Source organism: Cygnus olor, chromosome 2 (genome assembly GCF_009769625.2).
Source record: "Cygnus olor isolate bCygOlo1 chromosome 2, bCygOlo1.pri.v2, whole genome shotgun sequence".
NCBI lineage: Eukaryota > Metazoa > Chordata > Aves > Anseriformes > Anatidae > Cygnus > Cygnus olor.
Window position 1 is genome coordinate 39,278,685 of NC_049170.1, and position 24,958 is coordinate 39,303,642.

Sequence of the window (24,958 nt, forward strand, 5' to 3'; positions counted from 1 at the left end):
AGAAATCTCCCTGGTGCTACCCTACAGACACATGTTGTGGTAGACAGCCACAGCACAGTGGCCTACACCCACACAGTGCTTGGAGAGCTGGTGGGTCCAGGGGATGCAGCTGGCCCCCTTTCCAAGGGAAGTATACGTGGAAGTGGTTTTGCTGGGCACTTGCAGGTGGGTTTCTGAGTCATCCTGGTGGTTTTGGCTGCTGAAAACACCACTTGCCCCTTCCAGCATGCCAGACCGCCCCGAATGTCGTCTGACCCCATGGCCGGGAGTCCAGCTGGATAAACACTTAAGCAGAAGAGATGGTAAAAGCATCATGTGGCGCTCAGCAAAATGCAGGCAGCAGTTGTCGCAGTGCTCAGGTTGCTGAATATTGAAATTAGAGTGGAAGAACAATTTACCATCAATCTACGAAGCTGTCAGTCATAGGCACTGTCGAGCTGTGATCTTTTCTGCCTCTCTTGGGTGCTTCTTCCATAGGTGAGATGAGATTTGGAAACATAAAAGGAAAATGAAATAGGTTCCTGAAATAGATTGCATTAAATATATTCAGAATCAGTTTGAAAAAATGACACATTAGTGCTGGATATATTAACACCACATTTTTCCTACTAAGGTTGTTTCAGTCATAAATATTATGCGGCAGTTGGCATACTTTCCTCACAGAGGTCTTGGCACTGCAAATTCATGAGTATCTCATTACAGCCCAGTGCACAGATATCTCTGAATAGCAGAAAAGTATGCTTTTCTTCTAACAGAATTCATATTCTCATTTGAAGATCTAATCAGAACTTTGCCATCAAAATAAGTAAGAACTTTTGGATGTGCAGAAAAAAAATATCCCTCCTATAAAGCTGCTCTTTGGATAACAGGAATTGGTACTTTGAACTTCTAAATGGTTTGAAATGGGATTACCTGGATCACCACCTCCCCCTTCATGGTCATCCTTGTTAGCTGTAAACCACTGGTGTTGTTTCTCTGTCAGTGACTATAACTACATTTTCCATGCTGTGTGACACATTTCTGTTGGCAGGGTTGCTGTCGTTGGCATTCACTGCTGTTGGTGATGTGGCCAAGCCTTGCTTTGGACAACTTTCTTGACCAGTGCAGTTATTGTTTGCTTATTTCAGTGTTTGGTTAACTTTGCTTGGCTGGATGTGTGCTTATTTTTAGTTGCGCGATTTCTTGTTGTAAGTGTAGCTGATAAGGTAGTGATAAACACATTGCCTGTTGGATGGCCTGTTTGTGTTTAAATCATTAAAACTGTCTTGGTGGATCTGTACGTGTTGATAGGATCTGTATGTGCTGATATAAATGTTTGAATGCTTCTTTCATACAGGACCTAGAGTGAGGGCTTACTGTAAAAGAATTAGCCAGAATTTGTGTATTTATTTTTTTTCTGAGCACAGCTTGCATACCAGAACCAGGATAATCTCTCTATTTGCGGTACTATTCTATTTCTGATCATATCTAGAAAATAAGCTCTAGCAGTGTGGTAGATTTAAAAATAAATAAATAAAAATCAACAGCTTGTTAATAATGCTACTTGTTATTGCTTTTGAAATAAGGCAGATTCAGTAAATTTCTGTGGTTTTGTTGTTTGTTTGTTGTTCACGCTATTGATTGCTATTCCTTTACTTTGGTTTCAGGCTGAGGAATCTTGTAAATGCAATGGCTGGAAGAACCCCAACCCACCTCCCACTCCCCCTCGGGCAGATCTGCAGCAGGCAGTTGTCAGCCTTACTGAACCATGCCGCAGCTGCAGCCATACGCTAGGTAAGATTTTGGCTTTCTCCTAGTATCCACGTGCTTATACCCAGAAGTCTGTATTCTTACAAGATGAAATTCAGGATGCTATGCTAGAAAAGGTGTTACAGTGGGACATAAAAGTCAGTTAACTTAGATGAAAATATGTTAGAAGTTCCCCAAAATGAATTTCAAAGAAATTGAATGAGGTACAACTTCTAATAATCCAGACATTTTAAGTTGTTAAAATACAAAAGCTACCCATAACAATTTTAATACTTTGTATAACATGTGAATTAATATCACATTATTTTATCTTTCAGCAGCCTTATTTACAACATGAATGATTCTTTCTTACAATTAAATAAACCGTATTCTTGAACATAGATAAAGCAGAAACTCTCACCTACAAAAATAACCTTGCCTTCTCTCTGACACACAAAATAATACTGGAGCTTTACATCTCATATATATCTCATGTATATATATATGATCCAATGGTAAATATTTTTTCTGCAAATTAATTATTTTTTACACACACCTCCTGAAAAAAGGCATGAAGCACTAATTTTTATTTAAAAAATTGTGCTTATCCAAACTGAAATCTGGATAATAAAAATTGAAATATAATAAAGTTCAGAACTAATTAAAAAAAATAGTTGTTTTTTTAATTTTTTTTTGGTGTGACCCATAACATAGGACAGTGTAATACGAAAAAGGAAACCTAAAACCTTCACAATTAATCATTTATTTATTTTTGGAAATATGTATTTGGTGGTTTGTATGGTACACTTTTTTTTTTTTTGGACATAGTTTTTTTTGCTCCCTTTTTTATGTCTTCATTACTTTGATCTATTTCTGGGCTTTCCAATGTATTCCTTTCCTAATACCCCAAATCTCTGGTTTTGTTTGCAGGAGAAGATTAGCATGGTATCACAGAACTTTTAGTCTCTTTAGCCAAGTTAGTTTCAACCTTTCATCATCCTGCTTATTTGTGCCAACTTTAGTTATTCAGCCAGGGTAGCTTATATTACCCATCCCTTTCATTCCACCTGAAGAAAGAGGCTTTTCATTTTTTTTTAATTTTTTTAATCTTTTGAGATGTTGTGCCTGTCAGCTCCCTGTTCTTCACTGGAACTTGTGGATGCTATGTATTTGGTAGAAAAACTCAGCTCTTCCAAAGGCTGAGCGTGATTTTGTTCTTTTAAAAATCTTAAATCGCTCATTAACTAGGGAACCAGGGAAAACTAGTACTGTAAAACCAGTACCAGTGACAGATACTTTATGAAATAAAGTGTATTTTTATTTATTACTGCTTTTAGAAAAGGTAAAGTTTTTTTTCTCTTTTTTTTTTTCTTTCTGCCAGCTGGAGCTAATGAGGACAATGTTTCATTTGAAATAACTGAAATGAGTTGCCGTCTGCTTCCTCAGACCACTAGTCAAAATCTGTCTTTCAGTGGTGTTTTCCAAGATAATTTTCCTATTCATCTCCTCTAAATTAGCGTGTTCCTGCTGAATGCCTTTAAAACCAGACTGACCACAAGATGTGCAGGCTTCAGATTATCATCTGCGTTGCATTTTCTTTTCCTCAGGGAGCTGTTGAAATAGAAGTGTATAAATTTCTCTGTTGGTTAAAGCCATACCTGATCTAAGATGCATTTTTTGATGTTGTTTGATATTTTTTTTCCTTTTTTTTTTTTTCGGAAGATTATCCTAGGCATTAGTCTTGTTTCAGGCATTTTAATTTTTTTTGGAGGGGTGGGGTTGGGGAGGAGGGTATTCAGTCTTCAAACCAGTCCAGATATTGGTGCACAAGTCTGTTTGACAGTAAGTGATTTAATTTATGGTTATTTTTGTCTATTTACCTACAGCATGTATTTTTTTGTTTTCACCAAAGCAGCTAAAATGGTTTAGATGCACATCTCTTGTTGCATTGTCCACGAGTACCAGTCCTACTTCTGACTTAAGGCTTTAAATTTATCATGGCATCAAAATATTTTGGCTGCTGATTTGCCATTTTGCTGTTGTTCTTCACCTTGTCTGACTCCCCATGACCCTCATCTACACTTTTTGCTTTGGTGTGCCACGGTTTGCCACCAGTCACTCTGCTTCTCATTTCCCTTTATTCAGGGTTGGAACTGGCTCAGACACTCAGCTTGGCTCATGCCTGGATTTTTAATGAATATTTCTTTTGTTTGGGCAATGTGTTGAGTCACTGATGTAAAACTGTGAACTCGTGACTGAATTGTGTGCCAGGAGACTTCACTGTCCACCAGCCTCAAGAGCAGGTGTTACATAGTCAGAGGCTCTCTTCTCGTTTAAATTTAATTGGTTTCTCCCATATAACAGTGTATTTTCCTGTTGGTAAACATTTTGTGTCTTGAGAGTAATGCACTTTTAAAACTGATTAAATAATGTGTTAGTACACTATGTACACAATCAGGAACCCTTTTTTCCCAGTCTTGTCTTTAGTTCCTTCTATGTACCGTCACGTAATGTATTTGGATATTTCTTGGTTTGCCTGCCTTATATACATCACTTGTGTTTTTAGATAAACATTGATTTTGAGATAGATTGTAGACATATTCCTCCTTAGTCTGTTTTCTAAGAGCTTCTAATTCATGCATTTGAGTGTTTTCATAATGAACTTGCATAACTAATTTAATTAACTTGTTATTTTTCAGGTCTTCAAATCATTGAAATCATTACATTGGCCTTGTTCTTTCTGTTTGCTTTCTTCTCATGTGCTGTACCAACATACAGTCATGATATTTTTTCTTTTTTTGTAAGCATAATAGCAACTGAGGTACCAGTAGGGTAATGCAAATGAACGGGACTGTAAAACTCTAGTCAGGAGAAACACAGAATTTGATGTCAGTGTACTAAAGCTTTGATTTTTAAGCTATTTTAAAAGTATTTTTACTATTGACCACAAGAATTTGTGAACAGGCTGTTGAACATCCAAAGACAGTTGGCTGGATTGATGTGCAAACATTGGATGATTCTGTAGTAAATGATATACTATATTAAATACAATCTAAAGTTCCTTTTTAAATTCAGTGTATGGGTAATAGTTCTGTAATATAATATTTTCAAATCCTAAGTAATCAAGAAGACTTTAGGTACTGTCACTGAAAATAGGTGGAAATGGCTTCTTACGCTGATTTTCTTTATTCCATTTATTAGTTGAGTCTGAGGTTTCTTTACTCCATTATCAATTTCTAATGCAGTGCTCATCTATGAGATAATTTGTTACTTTTACAAGATCAGAACAGATATCTGCGAATATTATACTATTGAATCTGGCTCAAGGACAGAAATGAAATCCCTTTATTCTACCTAGATTGCTGAATGTTTTTCCTTAAAGAAAGCCTGTGGTGGTCACCTCACCTTTAGTTAGAATTTGCTCAGGACTTAAGACGCTCTATTATAAATGTTCATTTAAGTGGAAATGAATGCTGGCACCTTTTTAATGTTCTGAGCCAAGGTGTCCTTTTTACTTGAAGCTGCACAAATTTGTTGAATTTAAATGTTTCGACAGCTGTCATACTGAACTACAACTTTGCTTGGTGGCCAATAAATATGATAGTTTTTGAGTCAAGTGTTATTTCTGCCCACTTCCTCTCTCCTTAAGGTATTGGATTTATGTTCAAAATTTCCTACCAGTCCAATAAGTAAATATTGACAAAAGTTACTAAAAGACGTAAAAAATATGCTCAACATTTTAAATGGTTTTCCTTTTCATTTGAAAGGTATCTTGTCCTTTCAGAGGAAAGGATATGCATACCTTTCAGGTACATTGGCCTGGAGTCAGCTAAGATTGTTTCTTTTTGTAATGCAAATACCTTCTCTTTTGGGAATTGACTTTTTGTTTTAAATTGCTCTTCCTGGAGCCAGTTGTTTAAACCAGCTTTACATGAGTGTTACACATAGAAACCTCAAGCTTTCGAAAATTACAAATGTGGAACTATATTTACCTTTGGAAATGATAAAGGAATTTTGTCACTTGAAGATTATGATGTCGAAAGGTGTTTTTTTGCACACTTCTGAACAAATGAGCACGTGCAATCTGCAAAATCTTTGTTAAAATAGTGCACAAAAATCATAGCTTGAATTTACATGATACAAAATTATGAGATTTGGCCAGTATTATTCAGTTTAAAACAAAAAGCCTGTTTATGGAGTCGATATGTTTTTATCTTCACAAAATAAGGTGCTACCTGTATCAACACCTGGTTACCTAATTTAAGGGTATTTTCTCATGAAACTTTCTCAAAAGCACAGTTCTTGGACAAAAATGTATGTAATACTTCTATATTGCAACATATTAATACAGACAGACAGGACTTGTGTGGTCTGTTTTAAGTGCTAACACAGACTGTGATTCCAGTCAGCTGTCTTCCCTCTGCTTGTGGGAATTACCAGCGAGGGACTCCGATGTGGCCTATATTTCAGTAGGCTCTGATAAGAAGTTCTGTTTAAATAAGGTTATTGCAGGATCTTTGCCTTCACAAGCAAAGCTTAGTTTGAGACGTCTTGGGGAATACTTTTGCTATCTCTCAATAGGCTTTTCACAGATTTGGATTTTTATTTCATTTAGCTGCTCATGTTTCTCACCTGGAGAATGTGTCTGAAGAAGAAATGAATAGGCTACTGGGGATTGTACTGGATGTGGAGTATCTGTTCACCTGTGTCCACAAAGAAGAAGATGCAGACACCAAGCAAGTTTATTTCTACCTGTTCAAAGTAAGCTGAATTTATGCAGGATTTTGTCATTTTTTTTTCACACTCACACATAAGCCAGTTTCACTGTTCAAAATGCCGCTCACACATGTATTGACTTTTCTGGTGAGAAGTTTTCTGTTTTTTTGGCATGATATATTAGAGGCCAACTGTGCTAGAATCTGCAGTGCTTACAGTGTATCATGTCTTATTCCAAAAGTCATCCAGATGATTCAGGAGCTGACCCCAACTCCCATCTATAAACTGCTTCCACGTGCAATTCTTACCATCTTCACTTACACGTTGGGAAAAAGCAGTTGACATAAATGCTAACTACGCAGCCTACACATAGTCAGAGAAGCTTTTTATGTGCATTTCAAAGAAGATATGAAGCAATTCACAGTGAAGTTAAGTAGCTATAAATTTAGATGACTGAGTAAGCACATACATAGCCAGGGGATTTTCAACACTGCTTGCAATGTGTTGTGTTCCAGTGAGTTCCATTGACCCTATATAAATTTACAAATTTATTAATTTTCTTAAATTTATGTTTTAACAGCTTTTGAGGAAGTGCATATTACAGATGGGAAAACCTGTAGTAGAAGGATCTTTGGAAAGTCCCCCATTTGAGAAACCTAGCATTGAACAGGTAAACAATCAACTTTTTTAAATTTTATTTCTTTTATAAACACAGACACTTTTTTGAAAATCTGGCATTTCATGCAGTTTACAAATGCTTCTGTGTATTACTTTAGGAGAAGGGCTGAATCTGTAGGAGACTTCTGCAGCTTCTTCTCCTTTAGCATTGGTATAATAGCTACTTCATTTAACTTCCCTCATCATTCATCTTATGCTTTACTGAAACTGACAGTTTTTTTGTGGGTTTAGAGAATGAAACTTAAAATACTACTTTTATGTGTGGCAGTTCTAATCTTTCTCTGTCTTGAGTGATGAAAAATACTGTCAAAGTTTTGAAATCCAATATTAAAATGACTTTTGTCTTCAGTAAATCAATGAAAATGCTACGGTCCAATTCAGTGAGATCATAGTCTTCTCTTTCAAAGGGCACACAACAAAAAACAGCCCAAAACAAAGAATAACTGAGGCTTTTATAATTCCTAGTGGATAAAGAACATATGACAAATTCAGATTTTGGTTTAGCAAGCTCCTCAGAATGAACTTTTGGCACAAAAGTGGGCCCATTAACTCCAGTGAGACTATGCAGAGGCTTACATACCTCACTCAATCAGGAGCTGAATGTGTTCCCACTGGTGGATGAATGGCTGCTCTATTGTTAAACAGGACATTTTAAATGTGAAGAGCATTATGTGTAGTAAGTATTTCCTTACAACTCTTGCTTTTTACAGTTTAGTAAAGTCAGAGTTCTTTATTGTTGAATTTCTTGGAAGATTTCACCTTAGGTTCTCCTTTAGTTTGAGTATAAACAAGAATAAGCATATGTAAGGCAGATACACTACTAGACAGGTTTTGCACAATGTATTTTTTTCACATTCTTCATACTATTCAATTTGCTTAAGAAGGTAAAGCACAGTAACTCTTTTTACAGCTTATTTTGAAAGAACTTCCCCTTAAAATAGAGCAATAATTTCACCTTTTTGTTTTTAGCGGTTCAGCAACTCAATCACACAATTATTTGCTAAGCAGCAGTATTATAATTGATTTTTACTATATATGTATTGCAGCAGTTATAGTCACACATTTTAACTATTCTCAATATATATTTTTAAAAAGTAGACAGGTATACAAAGTGCACTGAAGTGACATACTTGTGAAATGCTGGCACTTCTTGAAGAAATAATATGCCATGTAGACAAAAACTTGAATAGAAGTCCTCAGGCCCAATTTTACTATTTTAGGTGATGAAGAAATATATACTTTTTTGTAGAGGAAATACGTAAATCATGCAACATGGTTATCAGCAAAATTGTGCATGTATTAAGGAACAGAAGAAAGCTCTCTTGATCTTTCTCTGTTCCTTGACTACTTTTTTTTTTTTTTTTTTAACTTTGAAAAGCAAGGAAAGCAAGGTCTCCCTCTAAGTCAGCAAGTCAGCTGCTGGAGAGCAATAGAATAAAAACACGTGGATGCACCTGATTCTCTGCACAGGAGAATCAGTTTGTGGAATCTGACTCAGCAAGGGGTTCATGGTCTCTGGTATTTGTTTTCTTTCCTGTACCTTTTCTCTTGTACATGGTTAATAAACTTAAAGCGAAAAGTGTTTGAGGACAATCCTACAAAAAAAAAAAGGGTAAATAATTAAACATTCTTCTTCTGTTTCAAGGGTGTGAATAATTTTGTGCAGTACAAATTTAGCCACTTACCTTCAAAGGAAAGGCAGACAATAGTGGAACTGGCTAAAATGTTTCTGAACCGCATTAACTACTGGCACCTGGAGACACCTTCTCAGCGGAGACTAAGATCACCCAATGATGATATTGCGGGATATAAAGTGAATTACACCAGGTAATTGTGCTTTTGCTTATTTAATGACTTGCTTACAAAAACATGTACACATAGCACACATACATCATAGGTTCACCATGTGAATTCCTGCAGTCACTAGGCTTATTGAAAACATGATGACCTTAGAGAAATTATATCAGAGTTGCATACACATCATTGTGTTTTGGAAGGAGTGCTTTATCAGCCAAGAACAGGGATTAGTGACCTGTGAGCAGCTGTATCTAACAACCCTTTTACAACTCTTGTATGTGCAAAGTTGCTCTCAGTCTGATTAAGATAAGAGCCTTCTATAAGTTCCTTATTTCGTGTACTAAAAATTCAGGCAAGTTATTCAGCTTTTTTTTTTTTTCCCTGAAAAACCTCAGCTCCATAAAAGAGAAGAGCAAAAACCCGTGTAAGTCCAGACTGTGGCTGGTGATGCTGCTCTGTGTCTGATGTGATGCTTTCAGATGACAAGTCCTGAGATCGTGTGAGGCAGGGCACTGATCTGTATTCTGTCCCTCTGCCAGTTCACACCTCTCCCACAAAATTGGAAGGGTTTTAATTGTTTACTAGCATGTGTTATGCCACAATTGGTAGACCCTGACCTGCCATAAAGCCTGTCCATGAAGAGTTATCTCGTCAAGATTTGTCTATGCACCGCAACATGAAGTTGCCTTCCATTTAGTAGCAGAGTGTCCTAGTTGGTTTGACTGAGACATTATTTTGCCCAGATCACACCTGTACCACTGGGAGACTTGACAGTTTACAGTCTCGTCTCCTTGAACAACTGCCTGACATAAAGGAGAGGTGCTGATGATCCATGGGGCTCTTAAGGTTGTATTTGGCACATCTTCACCCTCAGTTTGTTTCTGATAAAGATGTAGTAACCATGGTTGGCTGGAGTCAACATTTTCAGGAATCAATAGCTAGCATTGGCTCTAGTTGGTGACTTATATTGTTAATCGTTTTGTCAATGGCAATTTCTCAAACCTTCCTGTCCACAGTCCCTAAGGCTTTCTCAGACCCAAAGTGATGGCTCTTTCCATCTAGTTCCAACTTCTCAGATTAATTTTCTCCCTTCCTCTAGGCTCACTCCCTGCCCTGTCACTAGAGACACTGCTATGGGTGCTGAGCAAGCAGAACCTGTACACCAAAGGCACACCATGTGAATTCTTGCACTGAATTGAAAACGGGATGATTTTAGTGTACCGTTATCAGTTTCACACATGTCCTTGTGCTTTGAGAAGAGTGCTTTATCAGCCATGAACATAGAGCAGAGGTGTGTGAACAACTATATCTAACAACCCTTATGCATCTCTTATGTTTGCAAAGTTGTTCTCAGTCTGACTAAGATACGAGAGCTTGGCAGAGGGTTTTGCAAGAAGCTGTACTTTAGAGAATGAGACAAGCAATGTAGAAGCCAGCGCAATCTGTTTATGGCCATATATCCAGTTCTTGACTTTTTTGTTTTCGTTGTTGGAGTTTTCATAATGGTTGTGGTCTGATTCTGTTAAAGGTACAGATACAATTGGCTGTGTTCACTTACGCGCAGATATTGAAGCCTCGATTATAAAATTAAAATTATAAAATCATGATCTACATAGTAGGTGTGGTCCTGAATTATCTTTTCAGTACTGTAATCCCATTTTCCAAGAACAGTAACATGACAAGCTATATTTTAATACGTACTTCTTAATGCAAAACTCTTTATGGAGAGAGTTACTGGTAAATGAGAGTATTGAGTCAGGGCTAGTGCAAAGAAGCCAGCTGGTGGGAGACCAGGATGGGAGTGCAGTTGGTTTGGGGTGGAACTGGTTAGAAATGTCACCTCTTTTGTGTATATGTAGGGAAATGTAGAAGTTTAAAGAAGGAAAAATGGGACAGGCTAACGGTGAAATCTTTGGAGTCACAGGCAAGAGATGCAAGAGGTTTCGTTAATGACTTGTGGAAAGAATCCCTGACATCAACACAAATTTTATGTGATATATGGGTATTGTCTGGCACAAGCACTTTGTGGAAACTGGGGCACAGACAAAAAGAATATATGGAGACTTAAGAGGACTTGGCTGTCATTTTTCTTAAATAAAAAAAAAAGGAGAAAAAAAAAAAGGAAAAGAAAAGGCAATATAAATGCTGATTAACTCTGTCCAGACTTGATGTGGAACTGATTTATACCTTCATATAGCTCTCGGATGCATTATAAATGATGTAGGTAGTGGTTTTATTGCATTAAGTTATTAATTCATATGTTAGATGGTGGTAATTATCTGGCTTTTTCCCCCTTACAGGTGGCTTTGTTATTGCAATGTCCCTCAGTTCTGTGACAGTCTACCTCGGTATGAAACCACACAGGTTTTCGGTAGGACGTTGCTTCGCTCCGTTTTTACTGTAATGAGACGGCAGCTGCTGGAGCAGGCCAGGCAAGAAAAAGACAAGCTTCCTCAAGAGAAACGAACACTAATCCTCACCCATTTCCCGAAGTAAGGGGTCATAATTTAACTGTGTTCAAGGCTAACTGCTAGCATGCAACTTTGACATGGAAATGGAAAAGTGTGAATAGGTTTCTTATCTGCAGCTTAAAATCATTTATTCTTTTATTCAGTAACAAATAGATGCTGCAGCTTTTTTCCTGCCATAGCTCGAACTAGTGTATTTTATTTACACAACAATTTGCTTTAGTTTGTTCTAGAGCTTTTCTTTTTAAGTAGGATTATTCATCTTGCCAGGGGACTGAATTCACTATTAGAATTTATTGTTGGTCACTTACCTTCTTTTTTGTAGACCTTGGAAGCAACATAGGTCCAGCTCTCCAAAAACACATGCTTGCTTCTACTTTTGTGATGGAGCAGTAAAACATTGGGGTGTGGCACTGGAGTTTATTTACAGTTAAGCATTTCAGTTTAATGCAAGATAGTAGCAGGGAAGAAAGTAGTCACCTCACCTTCAGAAGAGATGAAAAGAAAAGATAAAACATAAAAGATGAAATATAAAAAAAGAAAAGAGCAGATGGTAGTCAATGTAAAGCTGCATCAGTGAATCTTAAACTCATAAATTTAATATTGATCACTTGTTCCTGTACTGGAGTATTGATGACAATCTCTTATAATTAAACAACAACAATTGGATTTGGGTGTATGTGGGAGAATGAGTTTTCTTGAAGCACACTCAACTTTGTTAGTCCGTTTTTGGTCCATTTCAAATGAGCTTTTTAGTCCATTTGAAAAGTTTTACTGGTGGGTAAGGGCGGTGGTTTCTGGATCATTCATCACTTAAAAGCATCCTTATTCTGCCAAAGTTGGCTTGGATCTGCATCCCATATTTAAAAATCCTGTCCTTCCCTACAAGTAAGGAGCTGAATATACCAGCAAGCTGGTGGCACTGATGTTGTGCAGGCTACTTGTCTGGGGCTTAAGAAGTTTAGTGCTCAGGGGATTGAAAAACAACATGAGCTTTCCAAACCTGGGTAGATCCTTTTTTTTTTTTTTTTTTGCCCCTACTATTTTTAGTAGTGCCTTTTACCGCTCCGGAGAGTGTAAATTGTCTCTGGGTTAAACTGTTACAGGAGTGCTTGGGTATATCTGAGAATAGGCTCATAATCTGGCCCTGAAATAGGTGTAAAAAGGATTTAACACCACATTGGTACAAGGAGCAGATACGTGGAGAAGTATGCTGTGCTTACAGCCCTAAGTTTCCAATGCTTTTTGCAGCCTAGAAAAGTAATTTGGACGGCATTATTATTCACTTTAGTTCCTCTTAATATTCAGCTCTGAAAAAGAAGGAAGAAAAGGACTGTCTACTGATGGCCTGGATGAAACGAATAGTGTTTTAAATCTTTTACAGGCTGTACTTGTCTGAAGCATTTGCCTCTCCCATGGCTGGTGTTATGCAGCATGGAGCACCTTCAAAGGGTCTTCCTTGCTTGCAGGAGAGTCGAGCAGCTGCAGTTTAAAATAAATATTTTTAGGAACTTGTGTTATGATACAACTGTGAGTGTGCAGGTGACCAGCAGCCAACAAATAAGAATGAGAAATGTTAACTGAGGGGGCTTTCCAGGACTGCAGTTTTCTGAGTTCCTTTGGTACAGCAATGCTGATGTGAGCACATGCAGACTGTCTGTATGAGCCTAGGAAACAGTCAACGCAGGGGTTGAGTGCAGAGTTGCTGTGCTGCCTGTAAATGCAACCTTTGCCGAAGTGTAATTTGTGCTTCTGCTCTGTCACGGATGGTCAAGTAGCTTTTTAGCCATTATCAGCTGTATAGATAGCAGCTAGCACCACATATTGCTGTGCTTAGGTATAAATGTGCTACATATAAAATACATCAGCAGGACTTGATCCTGAAAATCCTTACCCTGTTCAAGAAGGTCTTACTCAGCAGTCCTGTTGCTTTCAGCTGGACAGTTTCTTTACATACAGAGAGTGAAAAAGTATCAGGTAAACTTCTGGTCTGAAAACCCCTTTTGTGCAAGATAGGATAAGCAGCTATCTTGCTTCAGAAAGGGAATTGATGTATCAGCCACAGGCAGGATTTCTGGGTACTCTGCTCTGTGGAATTTCTCTCTTGCAATAGTACTGAGAGAGGTTTAAAGTCGCATAATTTCTATAAGCGTACTGAAGTAAGATCAAAAATACTGTTACGCAAGCACAAACATGCAATTCAATGTTTCAGTAACACACTTAAAGAAATGGAAATGTCTTCCTAAGAGCATTGTTAGTAATTAACACTGGGATTTTATAAATCTGTATGAGGCAGGAGGTAAGTGCTTCTGCAAAACACCAGTTTATCAAGCTAGACATAGTTTGTCATCACTGTATAACATCAGTATCTTAGCATCTGTCGACTTATAGTTTTTTTATTAGTACTTAATTTTGTTCTGGAAAAATATTTTCCTCCTGTTTCTTTCTGCATTTTCAAATTATATGCATATTGCTTATAATTAAAGATAAATTTTCATAGGTAAAATCTCTCTACTGAATTAAGATACTAATGTCTGTTCTGGTTTGTGACTGTGTGTGTGGTTTAAAGGAGTTGGCCAACATTTTCTTACAGAATCATTAAATATTTTTAATTTTAAAAAGTTGCAAATGCTTATTCTGAAAAGTAACCTGTTTTGAATGCTCCTATTAAGTTAATATTTTGTCTGTTTTTGTGCTTAGGTTTCTGTCAATGCTGGAAGAAGAAGTATACAGCCCAAATTCGCCTATTTGGGATCAGGATTTCATGGTGTCTACTTCCCGAACTGGCCAACTGGGAATCCAGACAGGTAAGACGCATTTAGTGATGGGATTAGGCAGCACTTGGTATAAAGTACAATACACCCATGCAGTTGATGAATTCTAAAGAGTCACAATTAGATATGCAACTTTATCAATAGCAGGCTATACCAAAATCAGTCTGCCTCGAGTAAGCACAGGTAAAGTTTGACTCTCTGGTGCTTCTTCATAGAAAGATCCCATCCTGATGATGGAATCTGGCTAGTCCAAGGTGCCTGTGGAGCAGGCTGGATGCTGAGGCATGTCTCCTGGGTATGCAAGTGGCAGAAGTGCTCTCATGATGAGCGAGTATGAATGGTCGGTGGGTAAATGGCTGCAGAACAGCTGTCTCCTTGCATGAGGACCCCACACCGGTCCTGTGGCTCCTTAGCAATATCTTACCTTCTGCATCAGATGTCCCATTGCCTTTGCACATATGCACATGATTTTCAGCATTTTGTATAGCCTTTCCTTGCTTTGTTTCCTTTTCATGTGGCCAATCAGCTATTCTGCGGCTTTATGCACCCGTTCTCTGTTAGGGTGCCTCAGAGGTCCCTTAAAATTGCAGGAAGACATTGACAGTTTTCTTTCGCTTTCCCCTTCTCCCTCTCTTCTCTGCTCAACACTATTTAAAATCTGTTTATGCAGTTTAGGGGTTGATTTGAATTTTCAGTCTTGTGAAGTGAAGTGAAGACTGGAATTATTTAATTCAGTATTTTGTAACCATTGCTGATTATCAGTTGATGAAACCATCGTGTCAGGATCTGATAATGAATTTCTGAGAGTAATAGGGAAAATTCCACTGTGACAGAGGCAGACTTTTTTTTTTTTTTTTTTTTTTGTTCAGAAATTCCTAGTTTGCTTCATGAACTGGAGAATTATGCCTTAGGCACAAGTTCATTACAAACCTAAAATCGTCTTGCTCTCAGAGTTCATTCTGTCATGTACATTTCTGCAGTGCTTCGTTTTAATTTGCACCTCTTAAGCACTGGATTCTTGGCATGAATATGGCACAAAAGAGCTGTTGCCGGTGATGACACCAGGATAAAGGCATGCAGAGAGAAAGACTGCAGGTGTCCAGATTATGAGCTGGCACCTCATTCCCCCTTCCCCCTCCCCTGTTGGCTTTTCTGCCAAAAATCCTGACACAGATGAATGTTCAGTGATTTGACACGGATGCTTTTTTATTGTTGTTGTTGGCCGTGGTATTTTTTATTTTTCATTTAGAGAGAGGTTATTCTGTGGCTTTCTGAAAGAGTAGTTTCATTCTCTAAACTGGTGCCACAAGTTCTCCCTTCACTGAGTTTGATTTGTCCCACCAGCCTTTGAATGCTGTTAGAGTGGACAGCTGAAGTTGAATGATGAGTTTTTACTTTTCAATAGACCCCTACAAAAAGCCTTTTCATGAGGCTGAATGCCAGCAGCCTTGGCAGGTATGTGAAGGAAGCTTGTTTTCTTAACTTGTGCTCAGCACTGCGGAATAATAAAGCCTGATATTTGCAATGAAGTAAAACTAATGCTGTCATCCAGCATTGATACAGTTCCTCATTAAGGAGAAGTTCAGAAAAATACGTTGAGGTAAAGTTCTAACACCTCTGCTTGCCCACCAGTGTCATTGGTCTGTTGCGTGTTGTTAGTGTTATTTTGCAGGTTGGTCACTGTGAAGCTGGGTCTGTCATCATGACAGTCATTTGGTCAGCACCATAATGAATTTCAGGTCCTGATTTTATTTATTTATTTATTTGTGTGTGTGTGTTTGTGTCTTTTATACCATTGCAGTTATTAATCCTCCTCCCGTTGCAAGATCTGTTTCATACAGTGCAAGTCCTTCATCTCTGGACCAACCCAACAGTGGAAACATGAGTCCTGCTTGCAAAGTTTCTTCTGTCCTTGACCCAAACCTAGGTAATGAAGAGGGAGACTCGCTTTTTTTCTTTCGTTGATGTTATCAATAGTTGTAGTATATGATGACCATTGCCTTCACCCTGCAATAGTGACCTTGAGGTGTTCTTGCTAAAAGACACATACATGCAGACACACAAGGTTTTTCTCCACTATGGTAATGTTTAACTAGCAGAAATGGCAACTGTATTTGGAAAAGCAACAACAACAACAATCTGTTTAAATTCTATTTAAAATGGGAAGAGTTCTATAGGTGACAAAGGTTGTTGAAAATACTTGGCTTTACTTGGAGTACATGTATTACAACCCATAAAGGTTTTATTTAAACAGAAAAGGCAGAGTAGAAGGGGCCATTGCTTCTTATTTATTTATTTATTTATTTATTTATTTTTAGTCTTTCAAGGTACTGAAATTGCAACTGAGTGATAAAGTAAAGAACACACACATGCGAGGTTAAACATAAGAACTGAATGAGGTCAGATTAAAAAAAGTTTTCTGGGGAAAAAAAAATGATGAAGGATGCATAAATTCTCCTTTTTCAAACACCTCAGGATTAATGAGCCTGTCAAGAGTTTGTAGGTCAGAGGGATGATCGGGAGCTCATGTAAAGTAAGTCCTTAAGGAAGCTGAAGAAGCTAAATGAATCGTTAGCCTCAGTGTTTGCTACAGAGGAACTTAAAGAGGCTCCTGAACTGCAGCTTCCTTTCTGAAGGACGAGTTGGGAAATGGCCATAAAAGTGGGAATGAGAAGATTTTTCTATTACAGATCAGTCAAATAAGTAGTAAGTAGTCACCAGAAAAAGAATAATATATTTATCTATATATTATTTTCATTTTGTGAAATGAAATATGCAATTAGCAAACTAATTAAATTGTGCAGCTGAGCTGTCATTTGATTTGCCCTCAACACTACAGAGCTGAAACACCACAGATGCAAAATTGTTTTTTTAAAGGCCTTGCAAGCGAATTCAGGAAACTGTAAATTGTAAAACTCCTATTTCAAACAGTTAGAAGAGATGATAATATGTGAGTAATATGATGTGGAAATTTGGTATGCATTTTGTAGAACTCATGAATTGTACATATCTATGAAGGAGTTGGTGAGCATTTGGAAAGTGTTTTGAATGACCTTGTGTACCTGGATTTCCAGAAAGCTTTTGATAAATTACTTAAATAAATAAATAAATCTGATAATCTGATTTGAGACAATAAATTAATCTGTTAGGATAATTAAGAAAAGTTCATTCACATGAATAATTGTTTAAAAAATAGGAAATAATAGGAATTAAAGTTTCCACAATGAAAGGAGGTTAACAATAAAATTATATCACTAAGGAAATACTGCTTGAAAGTGAAAAAAGGGAGTGAACAACTTGATCCTCGTATACTTAAAGCACTGTATCTGTTGCAAAACAGTCTGTACAATATCTGAAAAATACTGGACCCTAAATTATCTGGCTGTTTCAGAAAGGAGATCTCAACATTATTTTGGATTTTGCTAAGGAGAAAACAATAAAATAGCTCACTAAGTGCTGTTCACAAAGTCAAAATTAGGTGTGCTGGCTCTGACAAGGACCAGTAGCAGATCTTTAGGGGAAAAAAATGAGGAAAAAGGTAACCATAGAGTGATACTCCTGTTTGTATGCTTTCCTAATATTTGACGGTCTGCTGCTTCGATAAATCTTGAGCTGGCAGATGGATTTTTGAGTATTATTGTATCTATTAGTCCTTGGTGGATGTTTTTTCACAAATTTGTTTAGTTAGTTGCTTTTGCTATATTGCATGTTGGTTTGCAGTTTGTAGTGCAGTTAATAATTAACATGGTATATTTTGATTTGGAAACTTCATATGGATTTTCTAAGTCAAACATGTATGACGTCAGACTGTATATGCTTCTTGGTATACAAAAACGATGAAAAAAACCCTATAATGGATACCTAATTCCAGTGAATCAAAAAATGGGATTTCATATTATCTGAAAGTACGTGCTGTAATATGTATTGATCCCTGATCCTCCAGTGCTAATTTTGCCTGATAGACTATACATGTTATGCATGTGTTGAGTTCAAAGTGTTATCAGTAGCTAGTTATGTATTATAACCGCTCAAGGTAACAGTAGAAGGATGACACTTTATTAATATAGGGCAGTTTGATGGAAAGGCAAAAGTTTTCTGTATTGTGTGTGCAGCAATAACATTGATCTTGCCCCAGCATTCATCATAACAAAGAAATGGAGTCTGAAATGACTTATGTATTGCTTAGCGCAGTACTTCTTCACCCATGATGTTTGCCTTGTTTAAGACTTTGAACAGCTGATGCTGTTCAGGTGTTCTGCAGATATGTACTAGCAGACTTCCTGGCATATTAGTATTTAAGATGCAAATTTCTCTCCTACCCATAAAAAAGAACTGTAAATCCTAGCTCCTTATCAGAAAACAAATAATTAGGAAAGCAATTAACCTTCTGCTTATGTCTGAGAACATCTAAACTGGTCCACAGTTGTGCTCTGCTTCCTCATTGCTGGTTTCACAAATACAATGATTAAGCTGTCTGTGACAGTTTGGTCATTTCTAATTTGTCCTGGTTTTGTTTTATAGGGGAAAAAAGAAAAAATAATGAACCTTATTCTCTGGAGGATTCAAAAAGACCAAGAATTGTAGGAGATATTCCTATTGAGTTAATCAATGAAGTCATGTCAACAATTACAGATCCAGCGGCAATGCTTGGGCCAGAGGTGAGGAATGCAGAGATCTGGTCTGTCTGTAAATGGTCTATTTAAAATAAATGTTCCATGTGAATAAAATATGAAAAGCTAAAAGTCCACAAAACTTACCATGCTGTCAGTAAGAGAAATACAGACTTTGAGAGGATATGTTTAGGTAAGCAAGAAGTATTGATGAAATGTATCATTAACATGAAGAATAATTCTACATTTTTTTAAATGCTTTGTTACTGTTTTTAAAGAGACTTGGAAACTAGTAATACTGAGGAAGCTGATCCCAGTTTATTCTGTAAGGTACTTTTGTTGCAGGACAATTCTAGAGTATGCTTTTTGTTGTTAATCATAGATGTAGCTCATCAGACAAGGTAAGTTAGGTTCAAATCTTGCAGAAGAATGAAAGACACAAATTCAAATCTTCTGTCTAGTGCGGGAGAGCCAAGCTAAACAGTTATTTGCTCTTTCTTCCACAGTTGCTCTTTTTTTTTTTTTCTGCTGGAAGAGAAAAACAGAATTGCAGAATTGTGCCATGTACAGAATTGCTTGCTTTTTTTTTTTTTTTTGGCTGGCTTTTCCTCCTTCTGTTCCCTTTGCCAGACTGTTTTGCCAGCAGCTCTTGTTTGCCAAGGTTTAGCTAGAGTGTGATGAAGATTTGGATCCACCTACATTTCTTGCTCAAACTATATAACGTGACTTATGGCTCTGCATATTTACAAGTGCTATGCCAGTCTGGATGTTGAGACTGGCAGTGACTAGAAACCCAGCAGCCAAACTTTGCTCTAAAAAGTAAACAGTATGTGCATGCGGAGATGTTTTGGCATTCTAAAATGATCTTGAAAAAAAGTTAAATAAGTTGTCTGTATGAATTTAATCTCCATGCAAATATATGTATGCAATTGCCAGATATGTAACAACAAGATCAGTAGGAATTAAAATGTTTCTTTTTGTTGTTGTTGTTCTTATGACAGTGGTGTAGGTAGTGGAAAGCTCTGCTGAAAGGAAAAGGAAATACTATGCCTGCACTGCTGTTAAAATCTGTGATTTGCAATATGTGTAGGCAAGTCCATTACTACTTCTGTCCAAGCTAGCTAGGCTAAAGAAAATGTGAAGATGTAGTAGCGTAGGCTTCAACTGGATGAGTTCTCTCCCCCATCAAGGTTTGGAACTTGTTGAGATATAACCATCACTTTTGCTAAATAATCATGAAAAGAAGCTTAAATAAGCTTTTGTATACTGTAGTGAAGACTTTATATCAGGTTTATTTGGTGGTGTCACTTCTGCTGCTAAAAAAAAAAAAAAAAGTAATCGTTGGTAGCTCTATTTTTGTAAAAAGACGGCTTGGGAAAAGAGGGGTTTTGTTTGTTCCTTAAGGCTTTTCCATGAGAGGATGTGAAATCTACAAAATGTGATTGTGTTCCTCTTTCATGTCATATAGACCAACTTCCTCTCAGCACATTCGGCCCGGGATGAGGCAGCGAGGCTGGAGGAGCGCAGGGGAGTGATTGAGTTCCACGTGGTTGGGAACTCCCTGAACCAGAAGCCAAACAAGAAGATCATGATGTGGCTGGTTGGTTTGCAGAATGTATTTTCTCATCAGCTGCCTCGAATGCCCAAGGAGTACATCACGCGCTTGGTCTTTGATCCGTGAGTACCACTGGAGAGGAGTTTTGTGGGTGAGATGGAGAGAGCACGGTGCTTGTTGAAGGCAGCAGTGTAGGAATAGGCCAGTCCAGGTGATGTGGAGGGGACCTTTTCCCCATTACACTTTTCCCACCTCTTCAAGCCACAGTAAGTCCTGGCTAGTCTAGTTGGTCCCTAAATACCATTTTGGTGGCTGTATTAATGACAAGTGGTGTGTCATTGTGGGAAGTGGACTCCTACATATGTTGTACTTATGAACGTTAGAACTGAAAGTCAGAAAATAGTTGTGGTGTTCATTAGTGGTTTCTGGGTCCATACTAATTTGCAGACTGCTCCATCCTCTGTCTTTGGAGATTGTGAACCAAATGGCAGAGAGATTGAAGGCTTTTCAATGAGAAGAACATAAGGGATTTATGAAGAACAGCATTTATGGCAACATGGGAGAAAGATTAGAATCACTTCTCACAAGAGTGCTTTGCTTTTCTCTTTATTAGTGCAAGCTTCCCATCTTGCTTTGGGTACAGCTCTACACCACAGGCACTTGAAAAGAGATGCATTGGCTGTAGCAGCATCCACAGGTTGCATGGGGTCCTTCACCTACCCTAGTGTTCTGATGAATTGTGCTCAAGGAGGAAAGGGAGTATCTTTTCCAGGTTCTTGGCTATTTAAGCTCTGCCCCTTCTGATTTTTATATTCCATTTAGTTTTTGCCTTATGTGTTTTTTCTTTTTTTTCTGTTTACAACATTCTTTTGCTATTGATTTTAACCCTTTGCAGTCTCAAGACGGTCAGATATCAATCCTCTTCTTTTTGCTCAACACACTGAGGATCTTTCTTGCCCTGCCATTTACTTCACCTTCTCTTCACAAGCGTCCACTTTTTCACTATTGTGTTTCTTGCAGAGCCTATGTCTATTTACTCCCAGTCAGTTTGTTTTCCCAGAATTTCTGAGTGTGAGTGATCCATGTCCAACAATAGCCAAGGGGCCCGCTGTGCTGACTGCAGCACTTTGCAGTGGAGCATGGCTGTAGGCTCATTGTTGTATGTCAGCAGGCACCTCAGGAGGAGCTCTGCCTGAGCTGATCTCAGCCAGCTGCCCAGCCTGGTTGTTGGTAGAGCCTGCCTCCACCACCAGTGATATCAGCTGCTGTCTCTGTGCCCAATATTGTAGCTGCAGCAGTTATGAAAACATTTCTGGAACTATTTCCTTTACTTTTAGGCTTGATAGCATTTCCCTCTGCATTATTCTCTCAGTGCCAACAAACCGCTGCTGCGGGCTCCATGCAGTCCCTGAAGCCTAGGCAGCCCAGTGCTGGGGACTGTTGGCCAGGACTTCAGCCTCCAAGCACAGGAGGCCAATCCTGGGGCCTTCTCCTGGGCTCCTGAGACAGGAACAGCACTGTCCTTGTGAGGGCCAGCGCCAGTCCAGATTCTTTTCCCCTCTCCTATGTTGGGGTAAGTGTTGCTCAGCTGTGAGGCAGAGACAGCACTGGGATCTTAGTTTAGGAATCTTGTTAGCACTGTGATCTCAAGCAGAGGCTACTGGTTGAAGAATACAGGTTTCCCAATGACTAAATATCAAGACAAATTGTGAAGTAATGGTGTAGAGCCATGACCTTCTCCCATATTTCTCTAGCTCCTCCTTTATTGGGAAAGACTCTTCTCCTAGACTGAGAGGAACTGCTGGCAATTAAAGTGCTCTTCAGTACAGATATGTCTGGAGAGCAGTCTGTGCTTGAGAAAGAGTTATGGATATTGCTACAGCAAGAAAATGCCATATGTGCCTTTGGTAAACAGTTGACCCAAAGGAAGCAAAGCACATAGCCTGGACACCTTAGAAACCCATTAGCTGCCAAGATGTCAGGGACCACATGCTGGAGAGCTATACTAAGTAGTGGGTACACACAAACCTGCATCAGGTACGAGGTACTGGAGTCCAACAGTTCTCTTCCCACATTAATGTACTTATTATTTATTACCTATTATTTATTAATTACTATTAATTACTTAATTACTATATTTATTATTATATCTCATTATTTATTACTTACATATTTTACTACATACTATTATATTATAATAATTACGTATTTATTATCAGTTGTTAGTGTACTTACTATTGCCTTTGTTCTTATTTCCAAAGTGGCCATCCTTACTGAATCTTGCTGCTTAAAAATTCAAACAGGAAGAAACAAAATTAAAAGCACAAGCTACTATATTGCTGCTGTCATTCCGCAAATAAAAAGCACTAAATAAGTACAAGAAGAATGTATACAGTGTATAAAATCTGCTTCAACAGTGGCTTACTGTTGAAAATATACTACTTTTCAGACTACTGTTTTTTGGTGCCAACACCCCTCTCCCCCCCCAAGATGTCTTCTCTAAATTTGCTGTATTGATTATATAATTTATATGATACTGTGTACTGTGTCTTGAATAAGCTGGAGAACAGGTGCCATGTAAATCTTTCCAGACCTTGATGATGACACTAAAATTCTTGACCCTTGACATGAGAGTTCAGATTGCACCTAGTATCTTTCCTGGCAGTAAGTGTAAGTGCAACAGAAATGGATATTATTCTGGTCTCGATTCCACTAGGAATGGGTGATTAGAAATATGAAATATAATTTCTTGCTTGATTAGCTGTGTTAGAAACTGATAGCTTTGCTATACAGACTTCATGCAAGGAAACAAGAATCCCTTAGAAAGGACTTGCTGTCCTGTAACTCCATTAATTTCTAATTCAGTCAGGCTAAAAATCATCCTGAGAACAGCTCAATGGCACAACTGTCAGGAATAGTCAATGAAAGCAATGCAACTCATATTTATTGGCATTATCCTAGTACCTAGGAGTACTTGGCAAGGCTAGGGGACCTTGCTACATGAATGATGAATTTTATGGTAACTCAAAGCGTGATATTAAATTAGAAACTCTTTTTTAGATACAAACAGCTAATGTAAAGGTGACATATACAATACAGTATCATCTGGAAAAAAGTGAATCAAGTTTCTGAAAAAAGGAGGGTAATGGCACATGATGTACTATGTACATGAATTAAAGAGACTGTTATTTTTGTCTCCTCAGGAAACACCAGACCCTTGCATTAATACAAGATGGTCGTGTTATTGGTGGTATCTGCTTCCGAATGTTCCCCTCCCAAGGATTTACAGAGATTGTTTTCTGTGCTGTGACTTCCAATGAACAAGTTAAGGTAATAATAACCCTCCCTACAGTTTATTAAATACATTTGAGTTCCATTCACCACTGCGTATTCTCCTAATTTTGCTAGTCACATTGGATATACTGAGCTACCAAACAGAAATAGGATTTGAAAGATATAGTGATTTTGAATGTACTATGGAAAACCTAAACAAATGTGATCAGATTTAGAATCATGACAATAATAGTAGGATATTTGCTAAGAAAAAACACAAATAAATCTTCCTCAAAACAGAAATAGTGTTAGTTTTTTCTCCCCATTCTTGGACTATTCACTCCTTTGTCTTACAGCAATCGTCTCTCAGTGGTAGAGAACACCTCATGGTTGGCTGAAATAAGTACGGTTTGTATGCGATGTAATTTATGTTCAATCACTTTATTGGGTTACAACAAACTTCGATGAAAATGTGATATATCAAAGAAATTAGTATAGTTATGCACCTCAAAATAAAATCCCGCTATTCTGTTGGCTCTTTTTTGAGGTCAATTTCACAAAATATCTCAGAGCTGAGCGTTAGCTGTTACGTTGAAAGATGTAGAGCACTATAAATATATAGGAGATTAACTCCCTTTCCTAGGGCTACAGATAGATCTACTGTAAGTATCTCATTGAGGATTTTGCCTTTAGATGGTGCTGTAGCTACATGTTTTTCAGTTGAAACCGTTACAGCTGAGATATGGATTAATTTAGATTTTGTTCAGGTGGTTGAAACCGTTACAGCTGAGATATGGATTAATTTAGATTTTGTGGCACTTGAACAGGTGGAAACTGTGTGCAAGCCTGATAACATTTAGTTCTTGGGTTATATTTGATTTTATACAACTCTAGTGTTAGAGAGGAACATTCCCGTGTACATAGCAATCACCTGTCATAAACATATTTGAAGTGTTTAGCAAATATGAACAATAACAGATCTTGCTTTAGGTATGTCTATTCAATGCTTAAATAATTCGTAAAAGGTGTTTTCATTAAATTAAAACAACGAAACTCGCTATACAAATTAAGCTGCCAAAGCTGTATTTTGATTCTCAAGGGCTAACTTTTCAGAATATAATGGAACAAAAAATCTGGTTCCTCAGAGTGCCTGGCTAGGTTGCAGATGCACACATAATTCACGATTTCTTCTGTTACCTTTTGGGTGCTTCATGGTTTGTGAAGTTCAGTTGATTACTTCTGAAAATTGGCCTTCCCACATTCCTTTCTGAGCAAGGTGACCCCCACCAGCAGAAAACTGAAAAGAACAACAAAACAAACAAACATGTTCACCCATGGGTGTCACTGCAAATTCTTGGG

At 37.8% G+C, this 24,958-nt stretch overlaps 1 protein-coding gene across 1 annotated transcript in view; it reads left to right on the plus strand.

The window, feature by feature from the left end:
• The window catches only part of KAT2B (lysine acetyltransferase 2B), a gene marked incomplete at its 5' end in the record, with an annotated part of 44,428 nt that overhangs the window by 6,690 nt on the left and 12,780 nt on the right, over positions 1-24,958 (plus strand). Inside the window, 10 exon segments of the mRNA XM_040550431.1 lie at positions 1,647-1,773; positions 6,344-6,489; positions 7,025-7,114; positions 8,768-8,949; positions 11,220-11,411; positions 14,088-14,194; positions 15,963-16,088; positions 18,683-18,819; positions 20,240-20,448; positions 23,530-23,656. Of these exon segments, the coding sequence (XP_040406365.1) occupies positions 1,647-1,773; positions 6,344-6,489; positions 7,025-7,114; positions 8,768-8,949; positions 11,220-11,411; positions 14,088-14,194; positions 15,963-16,088; positions 18,683-18,819; positions 20,240-20,448; positions 23,530-23,656 (1,443 nt within the window).